This window comes from Prunus dulcis, chromosome 2, assembly GCF_902201215.1.
Source record: "Prunus dulcis chromosome 2, ALMONDv2, whole genome shotgun sequence".
Lineage (NCBI taxonomy): Eukaryota > Viridiplantae > Streptophyta > Magnoliopsida > Rosales > Rosaceae > Prunus > Prunus dulcis.
The window spans coordinates 22,576,589-22,596,146 of record NC_047651.1 but is presented as its reverse complement, the minus strand read 5'-3'; the positions used below and the strand labels follow the sequence as shown (position 1 = coordinate 22,596,146).

General features: G+C 36.6%; 3 protein-coding genes across 4 annotated transcripts; 2 read left to right on the top strand and 1 right to left on the bottom strand.

Annotated features, from left to right (window-relative positions):
* Positions 1-239: 239 nt before the first annotated feature.
* On the bottom strand, positions 240-5,011 carry LOC117617440. Its single transcript, XM_034346816.1, has 11 exons — positions 4,780-5,011; positions 4,129-4,171; positions 3,721-3,774; positions 3,189-3,252; positions 2,810-2,866; positions 2,509-2,615; positions 2,372-2,410; positions 1,650-1,738; positions 1,456-1,534; positions 868-915; positions 240-716 (listed from the first exon to the last, which is right to left on the bottom strand). Exons 1-11 carry the CDS (start codon positions 4,953-4,955, stop codon positions 633-635), a joined length of 840 nt encoding a protein of 279 aa, XP_034202707.1. The 5' UTR covers positions 4,956-5,011; the 3' UTR covers positions 240-632.
* Positions 5,012-5,177: 166 nt separating this feature from the next.
* LOC117619712 (DEAD-box ATP-dependent RNA helicase 18) lies at positions 5,178-8,881 on the top strand. 2 transcript variants are annotated; one of them, XM_034349719.1, is made up of 11 exons: positions 5,178-5,478; positions 5,554-5,790; positions 5,903-6,160; positions 6,257-6,336; positions 6,441-6,546; positions 6,642-6,755; positions 6,838-6,936; positions 7,079-7,168; positions 7,570-7,676; positions 7,778-7,921; positions 8,155-8,881. In XM_034349719.1, exons 1-11 carry the CDS (start codon positions 5,209-5,211, stop codon positions 8,423-8,425), a joined length of 1,776 nt encoding a protein of 591 aa, XP_034205610.1. In that variant the 5' UTR covers positions 5,178-5,208; the 3' UTR covers positions 8,426-8,881. The 2 variants fall into 2 exon arrangements, with proteins under 2 accessions (XP_034205610.1, XP_034205611.1); XM_034349720.1 differs by having other exon boundaries at positions 8,102-8,192.
* A 95-nt stretch (positions 8,882-8,976) lies between these two features.
* LOC117619711 (cytosolic endo-beta-N-acetylglucosaminidase 1) lies at positions 8,977-13,979 on the top strand. Its single transcript, XM_034349718.1, has 11 exons — positions 8,977-9,976; positions 10,328-10,465; positions 10,627-10,736; positions 10,843-10,954; positions 11,037-11,144; positions 11,258-11,370; positions 11,899-11,980; positions 12,111-12,191; positions 12,362-12,417; positions 12,724-12,859; positions 13,057-13,979. The coding sequence occupies exons 1-11, from the start codon at positions 9,461-9,463 to the stop codon at positions 13,795-13,797; spliced, it is 2,193 nt and encodes a 730-aa protein (XP_034205609.1). The 5' UTR covers positions 8,977-9,460; the 3' UTR covers positions 13,798-13,979.
* The last annotated feature ends 5,579 nt before the right edge of the window (positions 13,980-19,558 follow it).

Sequence of the window (19,558 nt, the reverse complement as noted above, 5' to 3'; positions counted from 1 at the left end):
AAAAGTTTTGTTTTTTTGTTTTTGTGAAGTAAGCATCAATCTGTAATATAGTTCTACCATAAGAATAGATGTGTCCAGTATCTGCATGTTTTCAAACATCTTCAGACTCTTAAATAGGAAAAATATTAACATTCAACAAATAAGATTTAAAAGGGAAAAAAATAAAACTGCTCACTTCACACAAAAACTTCTAGTTGCGCACTATCATACATTTCAGCAGCCAAGTTAAAGCATGATACTCAAAATCCAATGTTCTCATTTATCAATTTTATCTATAGAAAGATTAAGATCCATATGCAAACAATACATCCAAAATTGCCTGAACAGCAGCTGACACAACGTAAGAGGGGAAATAACAAATAAGTACTTGGTAAGGATGTTTTTAGATTACAAATAAAATATGACTTATGGAGAAAGAACAAAAAGAGAGATGGAAAGCATAGGTGAGATGGAAAAAACACCCTTTCTATTATGGTGTATGGCGCATATTGAGCTTAAGTGCTAGCTTTGACAAGGCTGTTGTCTGCACACTGACCCATTTCTCTTGTTTTCTAAATGTTGATGGCAGAGTAGAGATGATACAAAATGAATTCACCAGCTTAATCTAAAACAAACATCTGTATTCTGTATGCTCAGAAGTTGACAGGAGAATACGAGCTTCGATGACCTTGAGAAGAAGATCCCCTAAATTTGCGGAATAAAGATGCAAACAGACTCTGGAATGAGAAGAGATTGTATGTTATTAACAATATATTGAGCGCTTAAGATAAAGTAAAAGGCACTTTAATTGAAAAGTTGCTAAATATCTATGCCACAGCACTAGAAGTGTTGAAGAAAGAGACAAATCATTACACCTAAACAGAATACCTGTGTTCTCTGAGGTACGCTGGTCCAAAAGTCCAAGTTTGGAATAACCTGAAAAGCGGAGGAGCAACACATCAGAGTTTAATTACTAGGACTTAAATACCAAAGGAATTAGATCCTTGCCCCGATTCCATAATAATGATCATCATTATTTTTCCCTATTGCAATGTGATCTAGTTTTGGTATCAGACTGAATAGATGATATGAGACCATGATTTTTTAAATGGGATGCTGCCACAAAAAGTAAGATGAGACTTTGTTCCCTATTTCATGACTGCTACAAGTTTGAATTCACTTGCCCTAAGGATCATGTGGTTTGGTTCTCTCTCCCCTTCAATTGCCATGGCCCATCCACTGTTTGATACATCACCATGTTTCCTTTGCCTAACTCATGACCACCATTTCACCTGACTCATTGACATATCCTAGCTCTTTCTCCTATGGATAAATTTCTAAGAGAACTTGAATTCCATCTCAAAATAATGCACAGAAAATAAATGCATACAGCAATTTCAGGACATATACATGGACAAAAATCAAGCATAACTAAATAGTTTGCAGGCAAGAAGCTGAACAAATTGAGGAACATACGTGTATTCCACGAACTCCAAGACTGAAATATCGATAAACTGCCCCAGCCAGCAGATATGCTCCAAAAAGGCATAAGACTCTGAAAGTCAGATAAATTATCAATCAATTAAGATGACTCGATAAAACTTCAAAAGTTAGGCATAGACAATGCTATTTGTAAGGTAACCACTTTCAGGCAAAAAATTGACTCTTACATGGTTCCTAAGGTGCCAAACCAGCCCCACCAGTGTCCATGAACATGTACGACCTTGGCACAACCAGAAGGATGCGTTAACACTGTAGCCTGTCAGATAGAGAAGATTATGAACCTCAAACTTTATGAATCCTGCACACTCACTATCAAACCCCTTTTCCATCTTGCTAAATGAACAGTCAAAAGAGAACCAGTTCTACACATTTCAAAATCTTTTTTACCACCATATTTTAAAATCTATGATATAAATATTCACAGCATAAAAGACTAGCTAGTTTATCAGTTTTCCTAATACCGCCACCCTTTCCTCCACCTTGACCATATACACAAAAAGAAAGCCTACAACATAAAGCGCCACCAGCCGGAAAAAATGGGTTGAGCACATTTTCAGTCAACTAAGAAGCACACAAGTGTTAAGCGGGAAAATGAAACAGGTTGAACACATCTTCAGTTCCAACAAAGATTCTACCATTTTAATCAGATTGGTTCAGTTCAATAAATTTGGTTGGCTTGGCAAGCAATGAAGGGAAGCATCCAAGCTAAAGTTACTCATCAAATCAGGTAATAAGCTTAGTGTACAAAAGCTGAAGATGGAGGCTAAAGGTCTGCGATAGAATATCCCAACTCCCATGGAAAACTTTACTAAAGTAAAATACTATCTTATATACCATTAAGAAATAAGCATGGAGGAATAAAAGCTTTTCTGAAACAAAAAGCACTCACGTAGTCACATTTCCCAGTTTTCTCCAGTGAATGTGGCCCCTGTAAAATAGAAAGATGAGAAACTAGGCCATTAACCAGGCATGTCAGAACGCCAGGATCTTTTCAAATTACACAAACTATTCTGTACAAATTCTTGCCTGAACTCTATTTGGATCACAAATTACAGACACAGAGAGCGAACAGTTGAGCTTTAGGCCACTATTTGACATCTTAACAATGACACCACTGTTAGGATTCTTCTTGTCTGCCATATAACAAGGAAGTCATAAGTCTTCCAAAATTTTATTCCCGAACAGAATCAATCATGAAGGACAGAAAGCAAGCATGTCCAGACATATTCGCGTAATTCCATTATCGCCTAAAGTATTGAAAACCTAAAAGTATCATTCATTTTTTAAATCGGGGGGAGACGCGAGAGAAATAAAACAGAAAACTCACCAATTATGTTAATGTCAATGCTCGAGGCACGCCCAATGGTAGTGCACACATCATAACCTGTAGTCACCATGTGGTTAATTTTAGAAGAATAATTAGTCTTTTAAAACACAACAACTTTTTGTCCAAATTAGACAAGCAATGCCCATCACGAGGTCCAGCTTTGTTTGAAATTAAAAAAGAGAGCAGCACAGTTGGATAGATAGTAAGGGTATCATTCCTTCATCAACAGGTTCAAAGATGATTGAGTCACTGACTACCACTCTCGTACCAATGCAATAAAAAATGAACTCCTATTTCTGGCTTTATCAACAAGCAACAGATACAGTAAAGTACATGAAGTGAAACAACATTAATCATATGAAACAGAAAGCATATGTACCTCCTATGTTGTTTGCCACAAGCGCACTACAACCCATGCCACAGCGTGATGGCCCCCCACAATCCTGCAATGCTCAATATGATAATCAAATAAATAAGATATTTCATAGAAACTTGTGTTGGACAGTAAGTTTTACTATCTTTTCCTTTCTATATGTGAAAACTGGACAAAAAGCGTCCCAACCTTTGAATGCTGTAAAAATAATCTTTCCAATCCCGTAGTATTTCTATCCTAGTTTTAGATTTTAAATTTTAGAAATAACTCTTCCTCAAGTTGTTTTAGCTAGCAGTATCTAAGTGCAACCTTAAGTTGTCAAATTCCATATGTCACATCTCTATAATTTTCTCTTTTCTCTTTGAAGGCAGAAAGCGAGAGAGAGCAAACTATCCAGCGGTGCTTCATTACATGTCACAATACAGGGAGGAACATAGTACATCAAGTAAATAAGTGCAAGTCATTTCAGATGGCAACAATATCATTGCCGTCTCTACCAACATAAACCCAAGAACAGCATGGAAGCCAAGAAATTTACCCAGCAATCGACGCATCTAGGTGGGTCGTGATTGAAAATCATTCCATCGCAAAGCTGCTCCAGACAGTCAAAGAAAAGAAACTCAATAATGAATCTAGCTGCAATACTAAGGCCTAGGCTCAAATAAATATAACATAAATTCATAATGGAATCATAAAATATATCTTCAGCTTAAGATCAATGACCTAATCATAGAAGTCAACTTCACACTAAAGAATCTTTCTCATTTTAAATTTGTTATGGAAAAGCAGAATGGTCCATGTGCCAAAAATAGAAAACACACTATCTAATTTACTGCTTGCAATTAAGCAGTAAATGCCCAAACATAAATAACTGCATTGTGGTAACACGATCATAGTCATACAAAAGATCAGTTGAAAAACAAAAGTGTGACCTGATGGAGCCAACCTGAAACCAGAGCACAGTCTCATTTGCTGCCACCTTGTAGAATCTGTAGTAGTGAAATTCAAGAGCAAGGAACAACGATTTTTACTTTGATTAGAAGCTGGCCACATCAATAATTAACAAACATACATCACAAATGTCACCATAAAGCAGAGTGCTTTCAATGTGTATCGAGTCTGACAAATCTTTGCCACCCATTAAAGCATAATGTTCCATACAACTATTGCTCTTTTGAAGATTCTAGAGAAATCAAAATGGCTCAACCGAATTTCTTAAAAAGACATCCGCATTAAGCTGCCTAAAGAAAACACTAATCAACTAAAAAATTTGATAAATGCTTAATAGGATAAAAGCACACTACTATGAAAAATTTGAAGGAAGCCCGTCTCCAACATGGAAACAGCACAGAGAAATCAAACGAATCAAACAGTTGCAGGACACGCAGATGAGGTACATGTTCCACCCATTGCAGCAAAGCTTGTTAAACTCAATGGGCACTGATTACAAGCATGGGGCAAATTTATTGAAGGTGAGAAATAACCCATGTTTAAGTAAGACTGTTGAAATTACAAGGTAACATTCACCATTCATGTAAAATAAGAAATACCCAAATCAAGCAGCAGAGAGATGAAGACTCAGAGAGAGAGAGAGTACCCATCTTCGCTTTGAACGCCATGAGGGAATAAGTGGATGGGAGAGCCCAAGCTGTAGTCGTAGAGCTTGTTATCATCAACGACACTGAAATGACAGTTAGCAGAGACCGAGTTAACTCGGTCCAGAATCGCTAAAATAACTAAAACCCATTTCATAAAACCGCCTCCGACCACCATATTCACCACCAAGCTCACACCAATTCTCTTAAAATCTCATGCTTGGTGAAGGAGAAGAACCAAAGCACGACACTTGATGGCCCAGCACTGTACTCACTTATGCTAACAACCAACATTCGACGACATGGCGTTTTCTTTTTCTAAAACGAACGGCATGTGTCTAATGAACGACAGGCCGTTTAAAAAGGAGAAACCTTTAAGTTGCGAAAGCAGAAAGCTTAACGGTTCGAACCGCGAAGAAAACAGAAAAGCCATGGACGCCGACTCTTTCAACCCCAACAGCGCGCTAAGCGACACGCGCTTCTCTGACCTGAAGCCGCCACTCTCCGAGCCGGTCCTCGAAGCCCTAGCCCAAGGCGGGTTCGAGTTCTGCACGCCGGTTCAAGCCGCCACAATCCCCTTACTATGCAGGTTCAAGGACGTGGCGGTCGACGCCGCTACCGGCTCAGGCAAAACCCTAGCCTTCGTGGTTCCACTGGTGGAGATACTCCGACGAGCTTCAACCGTTCCAAAACCTCAGCAGGTCTGCTCTACACCATTACTTCTTCTTTTGTATTTTGGTAAGTAGAAGGAAAAATCGAATTTTGTTTTTGTGCAGGTGATGGGAATGATTATATCTCCGACTAGGGAGCTGTCTTCGCAAATATACAACGTGGCAAAACCCTTCATTTCGACGCTGCCGAATTTCAAGTGTGTGCTTTTGGTTGGTGGAGGGCAAGTGAAAGCAGACACGAAGCAAATAGAGGAGGAAGGAGCCAATTTGTTGATTGGCACTCCGGGGAGACTATACGACATTATGGAACGCATGGATGGCTTGGATTTGCGAGACCTTGAGGTATGTATTTGTAAATGGAATTATGTTTCATGGGATTTGATTGAAATTATACTTCATGATAGATGAGGCTGGTAAGCTGATAAAGGCTCATGTTATCTGTAATTTGTTGCAGATTTTGATTTTAGATGAGGCTGATAGGCTCTTGGATATGGGTTTCCAGAAGCAGATAAATGATATTATATCTCGCTTGCCAAAGCTTCGTAGAACTGGTCTCTTTTCAGCTACCCAAACTGAAGCAGTTGAAGAGCTGGCCAGAGCAGGACTAAGGAATCCTGTGAGAGTCGAAGTACGAGCGGAAACAAAATCGAATAATTCGGCATTGTCGCAACAGTTAGCCTCTTCAAAAACACCTTCTGGCCTTGCCATTGAGGCATGCTCTATAACATAGCATTGACTATACTAATGTGTTGCTAATGTCTCTTATTGTTTCATTATTTCCTACTCTGACGGTGCACTCTACATACAGTATCTGGAGTGCGAAGCAGACAAGAAACCGTCACAACTTGTGGATCTCCTTGTTAAGAATAAGTCTAACAAGACCATAGTGTAAGTAACATGAGATTAGTATGTTGTAGCGAATGTGATCAAATCAGATTTCCTGGTTAAATGTTGGTTAGCTTTGTATAGTGATTTTCTTTATTCTTTTTTAGATACTTCATGACTTGTGCTTGCGTTGACTACTGGGGACTTGTTCTTCCATTGCTTGGTTCTTTAAAGGGTTTCCCTTTGATTGCTCTACATGGGAAGATGAAGCAGGTAAAACATTACGGACCAGCTTACTTGGTCAGTCTCTGGATTAGTATTTATTTAACTCATCAGTCCTTGTGCTTTCAAATTTTTATGTTTTCTAGGCTGCAAGGGATAAAGCTTTAGCCTCATTTACATCTCTCTCAAGTGGCATCCTTCTATGTACTGATGTTGCAGCTCGTGGACTCGATATTCCAGGTGTTGACTGTATAGTGCAGGTAGCTTATTACAGTAGCACCTAGATGGTCATTTCTGGTTATGAGAGCTAGAAAGTATAATTCACCTTCTTCTTTTTTGCAGTATGATACCCCTCAAGATCCAAATGTTTTCATACATAGAGTTGGCCGAACAGCTCGTATGGGTAGACAAGGAAGTGCAATCGTTTTTCTGTTGCCAAAGGTTTAGTTATAGCACTCATAACTATGTGATAATTGATTCCTTGTTAACAAAACTATTTTACAGCTCTGTTATGACTCTTTTTTTTCTATGTTGATTGTCATTTATGATGTTGAAGGTTCTGATTGTAGTCACACTATTGTAGGAGGAAGCTTATGTAGAATTCCTGCGGATAAGAAGAGTGCCTCTTCAAGAAAGGAAATGTTCTGATGATGTTTCTGATGTTATTCCCCAGGTAAGCATCATTTTATTGTATCCTTTATCTAATTTTACATTGAAAAAACGTATGTGCTCAACTTTTTCCTCGTTAGACCTGTTATAATAATGTGACTAGGCTTCTTTTTACTGAGTGAATATCTGATCGATAACTTGTGCCAAAGATGCCAGCTTTAATATATAAGATCTTATAACACAGATTGATTTCAACACTCGTATTTCGATGCTATTCATTAAATTAGTTTATTCTATCATATATTATCTATCATGTTGTCTTGCAAATAAAGCTTAATTTTATGGTGGTCTCGTCTGTTTTTGAAGTTTTTGGTCAAATATAATGTAGTGATATTTTTACTTTCTAAACATTTTGATAAAAGTTTTTAGTTATTGAATTGACGTTGTGTTGAAACCTTGTTTCAGATACGATCTGCCGCAAAAAAGGACCGTGATGTCATGGAAAAGGGACTCAGGGCATTTGTTTCTTACATCCGTGCATATAAAGAACACCATTGCTCATACATTTTCAGGTGTCTTAACAGTGCCTTGTGTTCAACTTAGCCCGGGGAAAAAAATAAAAGAAGAAAAAAAGGCCCTTTCTTTCTCTAATTTAAGTTTTTAATTAATGCAGGTGGAAAGAACTTGAAATTGGGAAACTGGGCATGGGATTCGGACTACTGCAGCTCCCTGCAATGCCTGAGGTCAAGCACCACTCTCTTTCCACAGAGGGTTTCATCCCTGTTAAAGACATCAACTTGGAGGAGATCAAGTTTAAGTAAGAACTCTTATCAATCTTTTCTGTCACAATCTGAATAGAATTTTCACTCTCACTAACTTTGAGATATTGAAAAGCACAATACTTTGTTCATCTTAGAATCATGAGCGTTAATTTTGGCATGCAGTAGTATAGGCTTAACCTTCATGCTTGCTTTCTTCAATCTGTGATATTGATTAGGTTTTCTCAGCTCTCATGATAAGCCATTGCTAAAGGAAAGAATTTATATGTAGGGATAAATCTCGTGAGAAGCAAAGAAAGAAGAATCTGCAAGCAAAGAAAGAAGCAAAAAAGCAAGAAGTTAAACCTCAAAAACCCAACAAAAGCGCAAATGATACAGCTACTCAGATGAGGAAGAAAACAGCTAAGCAAAGACGTGCTGCCCAGACAGTTGAAGATGAAGATGAGTTGGCAAGAGAATACCGCTTGCTAAAGAAGCTCAAAAGGGGGGATATTGACGAAAGTCAATTTGCGAAGTTAACAGGAACGGAAGACTTACTTTGAAGGAATAAATAGACAGAATGTGATTCTGGAATCCAGACATTATAGAAGTCTATAGCCCTTTACGAATTTCACAGGTCATAGAAAACATTTCAGCTATGGATTGGGACGCCCGTATTTGGACGAAAACAAACTGACCAAGGCATCTTAAAGTTTGTTGAAAGATAAAACCTACAGATGCAACACAAATTGTTGGAAGACAACTTTGCAGGTGAGGGTCGGAAAGAGCTTTTGCTCCTGCTAGTTTTGAATACAGGATCTGTTGATTAGTATAATTTTTTATCACCGGTTTGTGTTTGTTCGCTTTCTTATTTATTAGTTTAACTTGCTCTTCTTGTGAAATCTTCAGTCTTGTTAAGTTGATATCGCCGGAGACTGCAGAAACAGAGAATTGTATCAGAACAGTTCATAATTTTCCATGAATGAAAACAGTAGCATACATTCTTGTGTTGCCTTCAATGTCGAACAAAAAATAACATTGTATGAAAATAATGTACATATTGGTATCGTCTTGTGGGTTTGGATGCTGCCAAACCTTCAGCCGCAAGGAAATTACATCCCAAATTGAGCAACAATTATGATCCACTCAGTCGCAGAACAAGCCTAACATATGTGGTCAATTTCCTCCAGGGGAAAAAGTGTGGAAATTCTTTTTCTTTTGGCCTATTGTGGAGTGTGCATGTGCGAACTATCAAATCTTGCACAAACAAATTGTATGATAAGCTTCCAGAATACCCAATCAAAGCACCCATAAAATTCCAAGCACCTCATCTTCGTGCTATGTTCCAAAGTCACCGACTTTTCTGGCCTGAAACTTATGAATCCGATTCCTATCCAAAAAGAAAAAGAAACAAGAAACGAACTATTAATATGGTAGTAATGTCAATTAAGCGTGACGAGGGAAAAAAAAAAATTTCTTAAATTCCTGACCATACACACAGTCTCGTCTCCTCCCGTTGAAGTCTTTCGTTGTTTTTGAATGTTTCCCACCAATAATACACAACCAGCTCGAGCATCTGAAAGTCTCTCTCTTTGGCGATGCTTCTTCCTCGTCTTCGCTCCTATATCATCCGTAAAACCCTCGTCTCTCTCCTTAACCTCCTCAGACTAGTTCACCGAAAAGCCCAGACTTTCGTACTCTTCTTCAGAATGTCCAAACCAACCTCCGCTCTAGAGAACCAATTCTCTGCTCCGAGCCCTCCACCGTTCGACCTGACCCAGCCCGCCGTGCCAATTTCGTACCCAATCAAGACGCTCGAAGAGCTCGAGTCCGGGTCCTACTTCGAGTCCTTTCACTACCCTTTCAACAAAGCCTCGGTTGCTCTCCAATCTGCGTCGTCTTCTTTGCTGCTGCCCAATAGGCCGAGAGTGATTGTGTGCCATGACATGGATGGTGGTTATGGAGATGACAGGTGGGTCCAAGGAGGGACTAACTCGAATGCGTATGCGATATGGCATTGGTATTTGATGGATGTTTTCATCTACTTTTCGCATAGTCTTGTTACTCTTCCACCTCCATGTTGGACCAATACGGCTCACAGGCACGGTGTAAAGGTACATGAAGTTTTGGGCTATTGGGATTTTCAGTAAATATGTTTTGGCTTTTGGGTTTTCAGTGATGGAGTGAATAATTGTTTGTGCTTGGAATTCTGAAGAGCCTGGTACAAATGGCATGACTTTTTGTTAGTTTAAGACATAGGGGTGAGCCTTTGAGTTGGTATGTACAGAAATTGTCGTCCTTTCTTGTTTCCTGGGAACTCAGAAATGTTGATTACAAGTCATTTCGATTTGTTTGTGTTTTTGCTTGTGGGTTATGGTATGTTTTGCTTTTGAGCCGTGTATAATCCCAAATGGATGGGTTGAAAGGAATTGCTATTTGTAACTTTCTTCATTATGGAATCTAAGGTATTGGGAACTTTCATCACGGAATGGGATGAAGGCACGCTTATTTGCAATAAATTGCTCTCTACAGAAGAGTCTGCTCAAAAGTATGCTAAGTGCTTGACGGAGCTTGCTGTTGCTTTGGGCTTTGATGGATGGCTGGTATGTAGTTTCACCATAACTACATGTTTTGTTAACCAGCCAATTATCATTTGGCTTATAGTGCATTGTTGAATTCCTGGTTTCTTTCATTTTTATGGTTGGTGGCAATCCGGTCTGTTGCACTCTTGTTATTTAGTTGTCACAATAACTGCTACTTGCAGATCAATATGGAGGTTGAGTTGAAGTCGAGCCAAATCCCTAATTTGAAAGTATTTGTCAGCCATTTGACGCAGACAATGCATTCCTCGGTCCCTGGCTCTTTAGTGATATGGCAAGTTTTTGGGGAAACTATATTTCCAGTCACTTCTTATTTGCCCCCTTTTGTTATAGTGTACCATTTTAAGTTTATGTTTGACTGGTTATTGTTAATTATGCAGGTATGATAGTGTTACAACTGATGGTAAACTTAACTGGCAAGATCAACTAAATGAAAAGAATAAACCTTTCTTTGATATATGTGATGGAATCTTTGTGAACTATACATGGAAGGTATGGTTTTCACTTCTCCTTATGGAAGTTGGTTTTTGCTTTTTCATTACTATTTCACATAGTTAAAACCTTTTCTCTGCAGAAAAACTACCCTATGCTTTCAGCCGATGTTGCTGGAGACAGAAAGTATGATGTCTACATGGGAATAGATGTATTTGGAAGGGGCAGTTTCGGTGGTGGACAATGGAATGTATGTGACTTCGTATAACTCTGCATTTCAGAGAAGTGTTTTTGTCTTTCATGTTATCTGGTAGTCTTGTTTTTGTCTTTCACTTATTTTATACTAATAACTCTGCATATCAGACAAGTGTTGCACTTGATGTGCTGAAAAAGGATGGTGTTTCAACTGCCATATTTGCTCCTGGATGGATCTATGAAACTAATCAACCACCAAATTTTCAGATTGCTCAGAATCAGTAATTGACTTGCCCCTTGTTGCAAAGTTTCACAAACTTGTAGTTCCATTGATTCGTATACAAACTATTCCTTAAAAGTTTATTTAATTATTATTTTTGGATCCATTTCTGGTGGCATCGTTAAGCTTCGGAATTTCCAGTACCAGTGAATAGTTTATAGGCATTATTTACGGACAAAGGCTCACATGTTATTTCCACGCCTTTTGACAAAAAGCTGGTATAGTGATGCATTATTTCCTGACAGAAGCGGGCATAATGATGCACTAATATTCCTAACTTAATCAAGTGTCCTTGAAATAATGATTATAGTTTTTTTATATGTGTACTACTAAAACTATTTGATCTTCTTGAATGCCAACATTTAGTAATTGCCAACCCTGGTTAGTTGGAAAAGAATTTTATATAATCAGCCCCAGTTAGTTCCCATTAGGACTGGTTGAACTCTTAACAGTATGAATTTTACATTTACCATAGCTTCTTTAAAGTAATTTCAATTGTTTTATGACATATTGTCATATATTTTTGCAGTTGGTGGGCCCTTGTGGAAAAATCATGGGGAATAGCACAAAATTATCCTAAAGTTCTACCATTCTATTCAAATTTTGATCAGGTTGTGACTATGTTGACAACTTGACACGGTAGTGGGTCATTGGTGGATAATAGACGCATGACCCTTGTTCATAAACTTCATATATCCTATATATGTTATCTGAACGCCATTTTTCTGTATTGTTGTTCAGGGCCATGGATATCATGTTTCTGTTGATGGACAGCAAGTATCAGATGCTCCGTGGTGCAACATTTCTTCCCAAGGTTTTCAGGTATGTACCAAATAGTCTTGTGGATTCTTTATTTTGCCATGGTACATATCAGTATAATCATGTATCATTAGGTTTCTGTTAGATTCCTTTCTCTTTCTTCTATTATTTTCATTAAAATATTATCGAGTATGCTGATTACTGCAATTGACATTGGGTTTTGAATCTCGCAGCCTTTCCTTGAGTATACTGACAATTCAACTCCAGATGGCATTCAGGTCCATATTGAGTAAGTTTTAGTTCTTCTTCTTCCTATCAAAACTGATAATTTAACACCTGGTGCGTGAGCACTCTTCATTTTTATATCGACTCTCAAAGTTTTGGCGCCTAAGCATTGCAAAAACTTGAGAACATTTTTGGATAGATTTGATGGACTTGCCACTGTTACTCTGACAAAAAACAAAAAACAAAAAAACAAAACTATTGTTACTCCTAATTCAGTGTCATCAAACTTCTGTCATGAGTAAATTGTATGTGTATGTAATATAAGACCTGAGTATTCTTCCTCATTCAAGCATATGCTGGCAAAGTATAGTTTCAGGGAAGCATCTTATAGTGGAGGAGGAAACATCACATTTAAAGGAAAACTTGAAGACAATGCTATTTTCACTGCAAGGCTCTTTCAAGGAGATCTTCTTTTGGGGGATTTACCTCTCCACTTTACATATTCTGTAAGTTATCCCTTCTGTGCATTAGAGTTACTAAAGCTGTCCAAATCTTAGTAAGACTCAACTTTTGTATGCTGCCTAGAATCTGATTGTTTTGACATATAGTGCACAAGCAGACAAGTGTATCCAATCTGATAGGAATCCAGTTTGCAGTTTTTCACTTACATTTTGTTAAGCTGTGAATATTCCAATTTATGCAGGTGAAATCAGAGAATATTTCTCAACTAGGCCTGTGTCTTAATTTCTCTTCTGCTCTGAAGGAAATAAAGTCAGTACTTCTTGTTTCCCAGAACCTGAACCAATTCTCAAGCAAATTTAATAAAGTGATTATGACACGTCAACTTGAAAAGCCAGGAACTTCCCGTGGATGGGTCATACAGGAGAGTAACATCAGCATGAGTGGATACAGATTAACAGAAATAAATGCTCTGTGCTATCAGTCAGAGCCTGAATTTGATGAAAGGAGGCAAAATTCCTTATCAGAAGGCCAAGATAATTCTTGTTCTCAGAATCCAACAGACTACTATGCAGTGCTTGGTCATATTTCAATTGAAACTTTTGGACACAATTCTGGTTTTCCACCTTCTGACTTGTGGCTTGTCGAAGGTCAATATATCAAATGGACTACAGGATCTAAGGGTTCCAAGAACCTTAGTCTTAAGATCACGTGGAAATTGAAAGATGGGAATGATTATGCATTCCGAAATTATAATATTTATGTTGAAAAACTAGCAGAAGATGCCCGTGGCCATCCAGGAGCAACACTAGGGGTGCACGAGTATCTTGGAGTGGCTCGAGTGGAAGCTTTTTATGTTTCTGACCTTGAAGTCCCTTCTGGTACTTCTAACATCAAGTTTATTATTCAAGTGAGTGGTGTCGGCGGGAGTAACCAGAAGCTAACCGAATCGCCTGTTTTTCTATTGGATACTGAAGCTTGGTAAACAAGTTGCAAGTGTAGTGACTGTGAGGGTGAATAATGTTGTACTTTGATAATAAGATGATGAAAATGTAAGAATTATTTATTTTCCCATAAAGAAAAGTGGTGTTCCTCAACATTTGATCACCACTGCCGATTTGCTTAAATAAAATATGGTAGTTAATAAAGTGCTTCTATGTTGCATGATTGCATCTAGCAAACAGTTTCCATACTCATACGATATGCTTTACTTTTTCCCTATGTCCCTTGAAACCAGACGGTAAGTTGATGGACCATAATTACGTTTGCACTGATACTCAGTCATTAGATCATTCTGCAAACACAAGTAAACTCATTTTCACATGGACACAGAGGAATTGGCAGTTCAGTTCTGTTGCTGACACGTGAGCCTTAATCACATACTTTGTTTACCCCTGTTAAGCTTCCTAACATCAATCCTAAACCCTAGCTCCACCCACTGACATATCTTACTCAAAACCACCCAGCTAGCTATATGGTTACCTGCTTTGTCAATTTGTCCATGGTGAAGTGTATATCAAGCACTTCTGTCCAAACCTTTTGTCAAAGCAAACTGAGCCAATTTTTGGTCAAACAGTTTATTGTTCTCCACTATGAAAATCTCAGTCTCTATCAATAATATATTAAATTACTGACTGCAATAATATATTAAATTACTGACTGCAATAAAATATATAAGTAGTTGGGGTAGGGTGGTGAGGAACATGTAACAATGGTTGTGCAATATGAAGTCTGAAGTTTGTTTTATATATATACACACACACACATAGGAACTTCATAGCTTCCATAAACAAAGATGCATGACTTTGCACACCCTTTAATAATTAACAGGTGTTTAATAGTTTATGTAAATGAACAGTTGCTGTTCTGCTTCTATGGATAAATTGCCAAAGCAACACCTATATCACACAAAAGAAGAAATGACCAATTAACCAGCCACAGTGATGTGTTTGCAAATGCTATTAGGAGAGAATTATCTATGGTTCCGAATGCAGCTGGTATATAGATTAATATAGAATCCTTTAAATCAACATGTGATTAACACTTAATCATTCAATCACTTTGGCATATTTGGCATCCAAGTAAAGTGTCTTAAAGAGTATCAAATGGAATGACTTAGACAAGAGAGAAAGAAGAAAGAAGAAAGAAGAAAGAAGAAAGAAGAAAGAAGAAGAAAGAAGAAAGAAGAAAGGAGAAAGTTGATATTTTGAAATCCAATCAATAACCTCTGTTTTGGAAGTATTATTAACCTGGAGCCTTCAAAAGAGAAATTATAAAGGCTCCCACTATCTATTATTGTCTCCATGAAGAGACAATAGGAGGGAGACACCTTTGTCCTGTCAAATATATATACAATTTCCTGTTTGGTTATTTGTTTTCAACCTCATTTTGATTCTGCTAAAACTTTTGGCTTTAAAATCCCACTAGATGTTTCAAGTGCTAGAAGACCAAGTTGGCCCCCCAAAGTTCTATTCTTCTTGCGGAAACTTGTATGCAAGTTGTTTGACAAATTATATATAAAGAACATATAGGAACTACTAAATCATGCAAGAACATGTGAACTACTTGCTCCCTCTTGCATTTGATTAATTGGATCCTTAATTCATTTGATTGTCTTTCATGTAAAACTTAACTGATGTGACAGTTATGTCATTAAGGAAAATTAAAATTGCAAGATATATAAATTAGATAATCATGAATGTCCAACATATCATCACTTTCGAATGACATTTGAAACTACTGTCATTAGGTGGCTGATTAAAATAATCTAATTATACTTAGCACCTTTAATTATATGTTGATTTTCTTCGGTTAAATTAATATGTTGTTACATAACAAAAACAAGTAATCTACCACTATTTTTCTTGTTGTGTGTCCATGTTGAAGGGGAAAAACTAATCATTTTTTGTTCATCCTTTAAAAGATCAATTTATTAACAACTAGTAAACTAATCATTTGAGATGCACTATGACAAGTGCCATTTGGTTCTTCAACACATAATTATTGTTGATAGTCGAGTGAAGAAGGACAGTCTTTCAAATTATGTTTTTGGTGGAGTTGACGCGAAAAGAAGCTATAAGAGCTAATTGTGGATTAGATATACGATAATGATACAAGAGGGTAGTTGACACGAAAAGAATGATATTTATAGTTGCAAATATTTCTGATAACGATAATGATACAAGAAGGGATTGACGTGGAAAGATGAAACTCCAGCGAAAGTTGTCAAGGTCGCAGTTATGGGAAGCATGACTACCTTTCACCGATACATGACTATCCGTTACTATTAATGAAGGTAAAGTTTTTTCTAGATTTTACTTCACAACTTAGACAGCCATGCATTGCCAATATGTTTATAATATAGAATTGGTTTAGCCAGCCCAAACATACACTAATAATTTTTAAATTATAGCTTGTGTGCCACTTTACCCGTAACATGACATGACATGCTAACTTAATTCATATAGATTAAAATCCGTATCGAGTATAAAGTTCACCATTTAGAGTTTAGGATTTAGATATAAATAAATATGCTCATGCTATAACATTTTAGTTGGACTTGTAATACCATGTGAGCATATCACGTACAGTACGTAGTCGTATCCTCAATAAGATGCCCATTATTATCTTTTACTATATAGCTCTAAAATTTTATGTATTCTATATCCCTGAACCCTATCACATACACTCCAATCAACAAAACGACATTATGCTGATGTGGTATTTTATATACCCTAAAAGGGCTTTGCATAATGTTTTCAAGTGTGTGATGCAATACTAGTTTTTAATTTGAGATCTAATTCTAAGATTGTATTTGTTGCAGATTGTTGGTTCAGAAGAAAGCGACCTGATTCTTTTTCATGAGAAAATAAGGTGATCTAATAAGTTCCTAAGTTTGTTGCTTACTTTTAATCATTGGAATTTTTCTCAAGAATGAAACTTAATTATTTTCTCTCTTTGGAGACATTTTAGAATCTAGCATGCTAGGTGTTTTATCTACACTGCTTCAAAGGCTGAGTTAGGTTGTTTTCATTGCAGCCCGTATAGTGCAACAATTGCCCTGTCGAATCCCCAACAAGGAAAGCTGACTGTAAAGGCTGATCTTATTTTTGAAGAATACAGTAAAGCCCCTATCATATTAGAATTAAATCAGAAACAATAAAAATCATAGTGGAGATATTTTTTCTGCCTCTGTTTTGACTAAGGTATTAAATATCAGAGGTTTCGGAAATATCGAGAGTCCCAAAACACGGAAATTTTGACAGAAATATCGATATCGATAGAAATTCAATAAAAATAATGAAAATAATTTTAAAATATGAAATAATTGAATAAAACTTCGAGACATGTTTATTTAATCAATTATCTACTAGTTTAACAAAATAAATTTATAAAACCACACGGTGAACTTGTGTGATTGAGAGTACACATAATGTCCAGAATTTGCTAACTAATTGTTAGTTTTTGATACAGACACCCAATTTCATTTATAATTAAGTTTAATTTAGGTTTTTTTTTTTAATGGATGAACAAGAGAAACTTTGAAATTTTTGTGAGAAAATTATAAGACGTTAAGTATTTTAATATAAACAAAACAATAATTTTTAGGACCAATGGTCCCTCAACTTAGATTTTCATTTTCGTTTCTCAATTCACAAAATAATTGTGAAAATTATGAGAAAATATGGAATGAGAAAACAAGTATAAGGGTAAATAAATAAAAGAAAGCAGAAAATTTGACAACACTAGCTATAGCGTGGTGATGAGGTCCGTGTCCACCTTAGTGAAGTGCATGGGTTCGATTGCGGTTGTGCGCAATTTAATTTGTGTTACTGCGTCTTTCTTTTGTTCTCCAAACAGGCTCAAACTACGCAACTTTTTATGTTTCAGACCTTGAAGTCCCTTCTGGCACTTCTAGCATCGAGTTTACTTTTTCCCAATGTCCCTTAAAACCAGACAGTAAGTTGATGGAACATAATTAGGTTTGCACTAATACTCAATCATTAGATCATTCTGCAAACACAAGTAAACTCATTTTCACATGGACACAGAGGAATTAGCAGTTCAGTTCTGTTGCTGACATGCGAGCCCTAATCACATGCTTTGTTAAGCTTCCTTGCATCATTCATAGACCTAGTTTCACCCACTGACAAATCTTACCTAATTAAAAAGTCAACCACCCAGCTAGCTAGCTAGCTATATGGTTACCTGCTTTGTCAATTTGTCAAAGCAAACTCTGCTCATTTTTGGTCAAACAGTTTATTGTTCTCCACCATGAAAATCTCAGTCCATGAATAATATATAAAAATACTGACTGAAATTAAATATATAAACTTTTCAAAGAGAAGTTGGGGTGAGGTGGTCAGGAACATGTAAAAATGGTTGTGCACTCTGAATTCTGAAGTTTTTTTATATATGCATAGTAGCTATAAAGGAACTTCAGAGCATTCATAAACAAAGATGCATGACTTCTTTTTTTGGTCGAAAAAGATGCATGACTTTAAAATGAAGAGTTGCTGTTCTGCTTTTATGGAAAAAATATAATGCCTTTATAATGATTGAGATTTCTTTGATTATGCAGAGGAAAATGACCAATTAACCAGCCACGTTGATGTGTTTGCAAATGCTATTAGGAATATTTGGTTAATACAGAATCATGTAAATCAACAGGTGATTAACATTTAATCATTCAATCACTTTGGCATATTTGGCATCCAAGTAAAGTGTTAAAGAGTATCAAATGGAATGACTTAGACAAGAGAGAAAGAAGAAAGAAGAAAGGAGAAAGATTACATTTTGAAATCCAATCAATTAACCTCGAGCCCTCAAAAGAGAAATTATAAAGGCTCCCACTATCTATTCTTGTCTCCATGAAGAGATATATATATATATATATATATTTATATATATTTATATATTTATATAATTTTAATCAATCTGCTGTTTGGCTATTTGTTTTCAACCTCATTTTGACTCTGCTAAAACTTTTGGCTCTAAAATCCCACCAGATGTTTCATGATCTAGAAGACCCAGTTGGCCCCCCAAAAGTTCTATTCTTCTTGCTGAAACTTGTGTGCAAGTTGTTTGACAAATTATATACAAGCAACATCTAGGAACTACTACATTATGCATGAATATGTGAACAACTTGCGCCCTCTTCTTGCATTTGATTGTGTTTCATGTAAAACTCAACTGATGTGACAGTTATGTTAATAAGGAAGATTAAAACTTGCAAGATGTATAAATTAGATAATCATGAATGTCCAACATATCATCACTTTCTAATGATACATGCATTTGAAACTACTGTCATTAGGTGCATGCAGGCTGATTAAAATAATTTAATTATTCTTAGCACTTTTGGTTTCATGTTGATCTACTTGGGTTAAATTAATATGTTGTTACAGAACAGAAACAACTAATCTACCACTGTTTGTCTTGTTGTGTGTCCATCTTGAAGAGGAAAACTAATCAATTTATTAACAACCAGTAAAAGATTAACCCTTGAATCAACAAAAAGAAAAGGCCAAACACTAAGAATCAGACACCTTCCATCATATCAGAAAAGATATACAGCATAGGCAATTAAATATACAAAAATTAACCATTGGAAAAGCATGGAAATGGCCACTTAACCCACATTCTGAGCAACCAATTAATACCCAAAATTATCCACAAATATTTATATATACCCATAATTAAGTTTCTAGTAGCAGTTAATCTATGGTGGTGCTGGTAGGAACCAT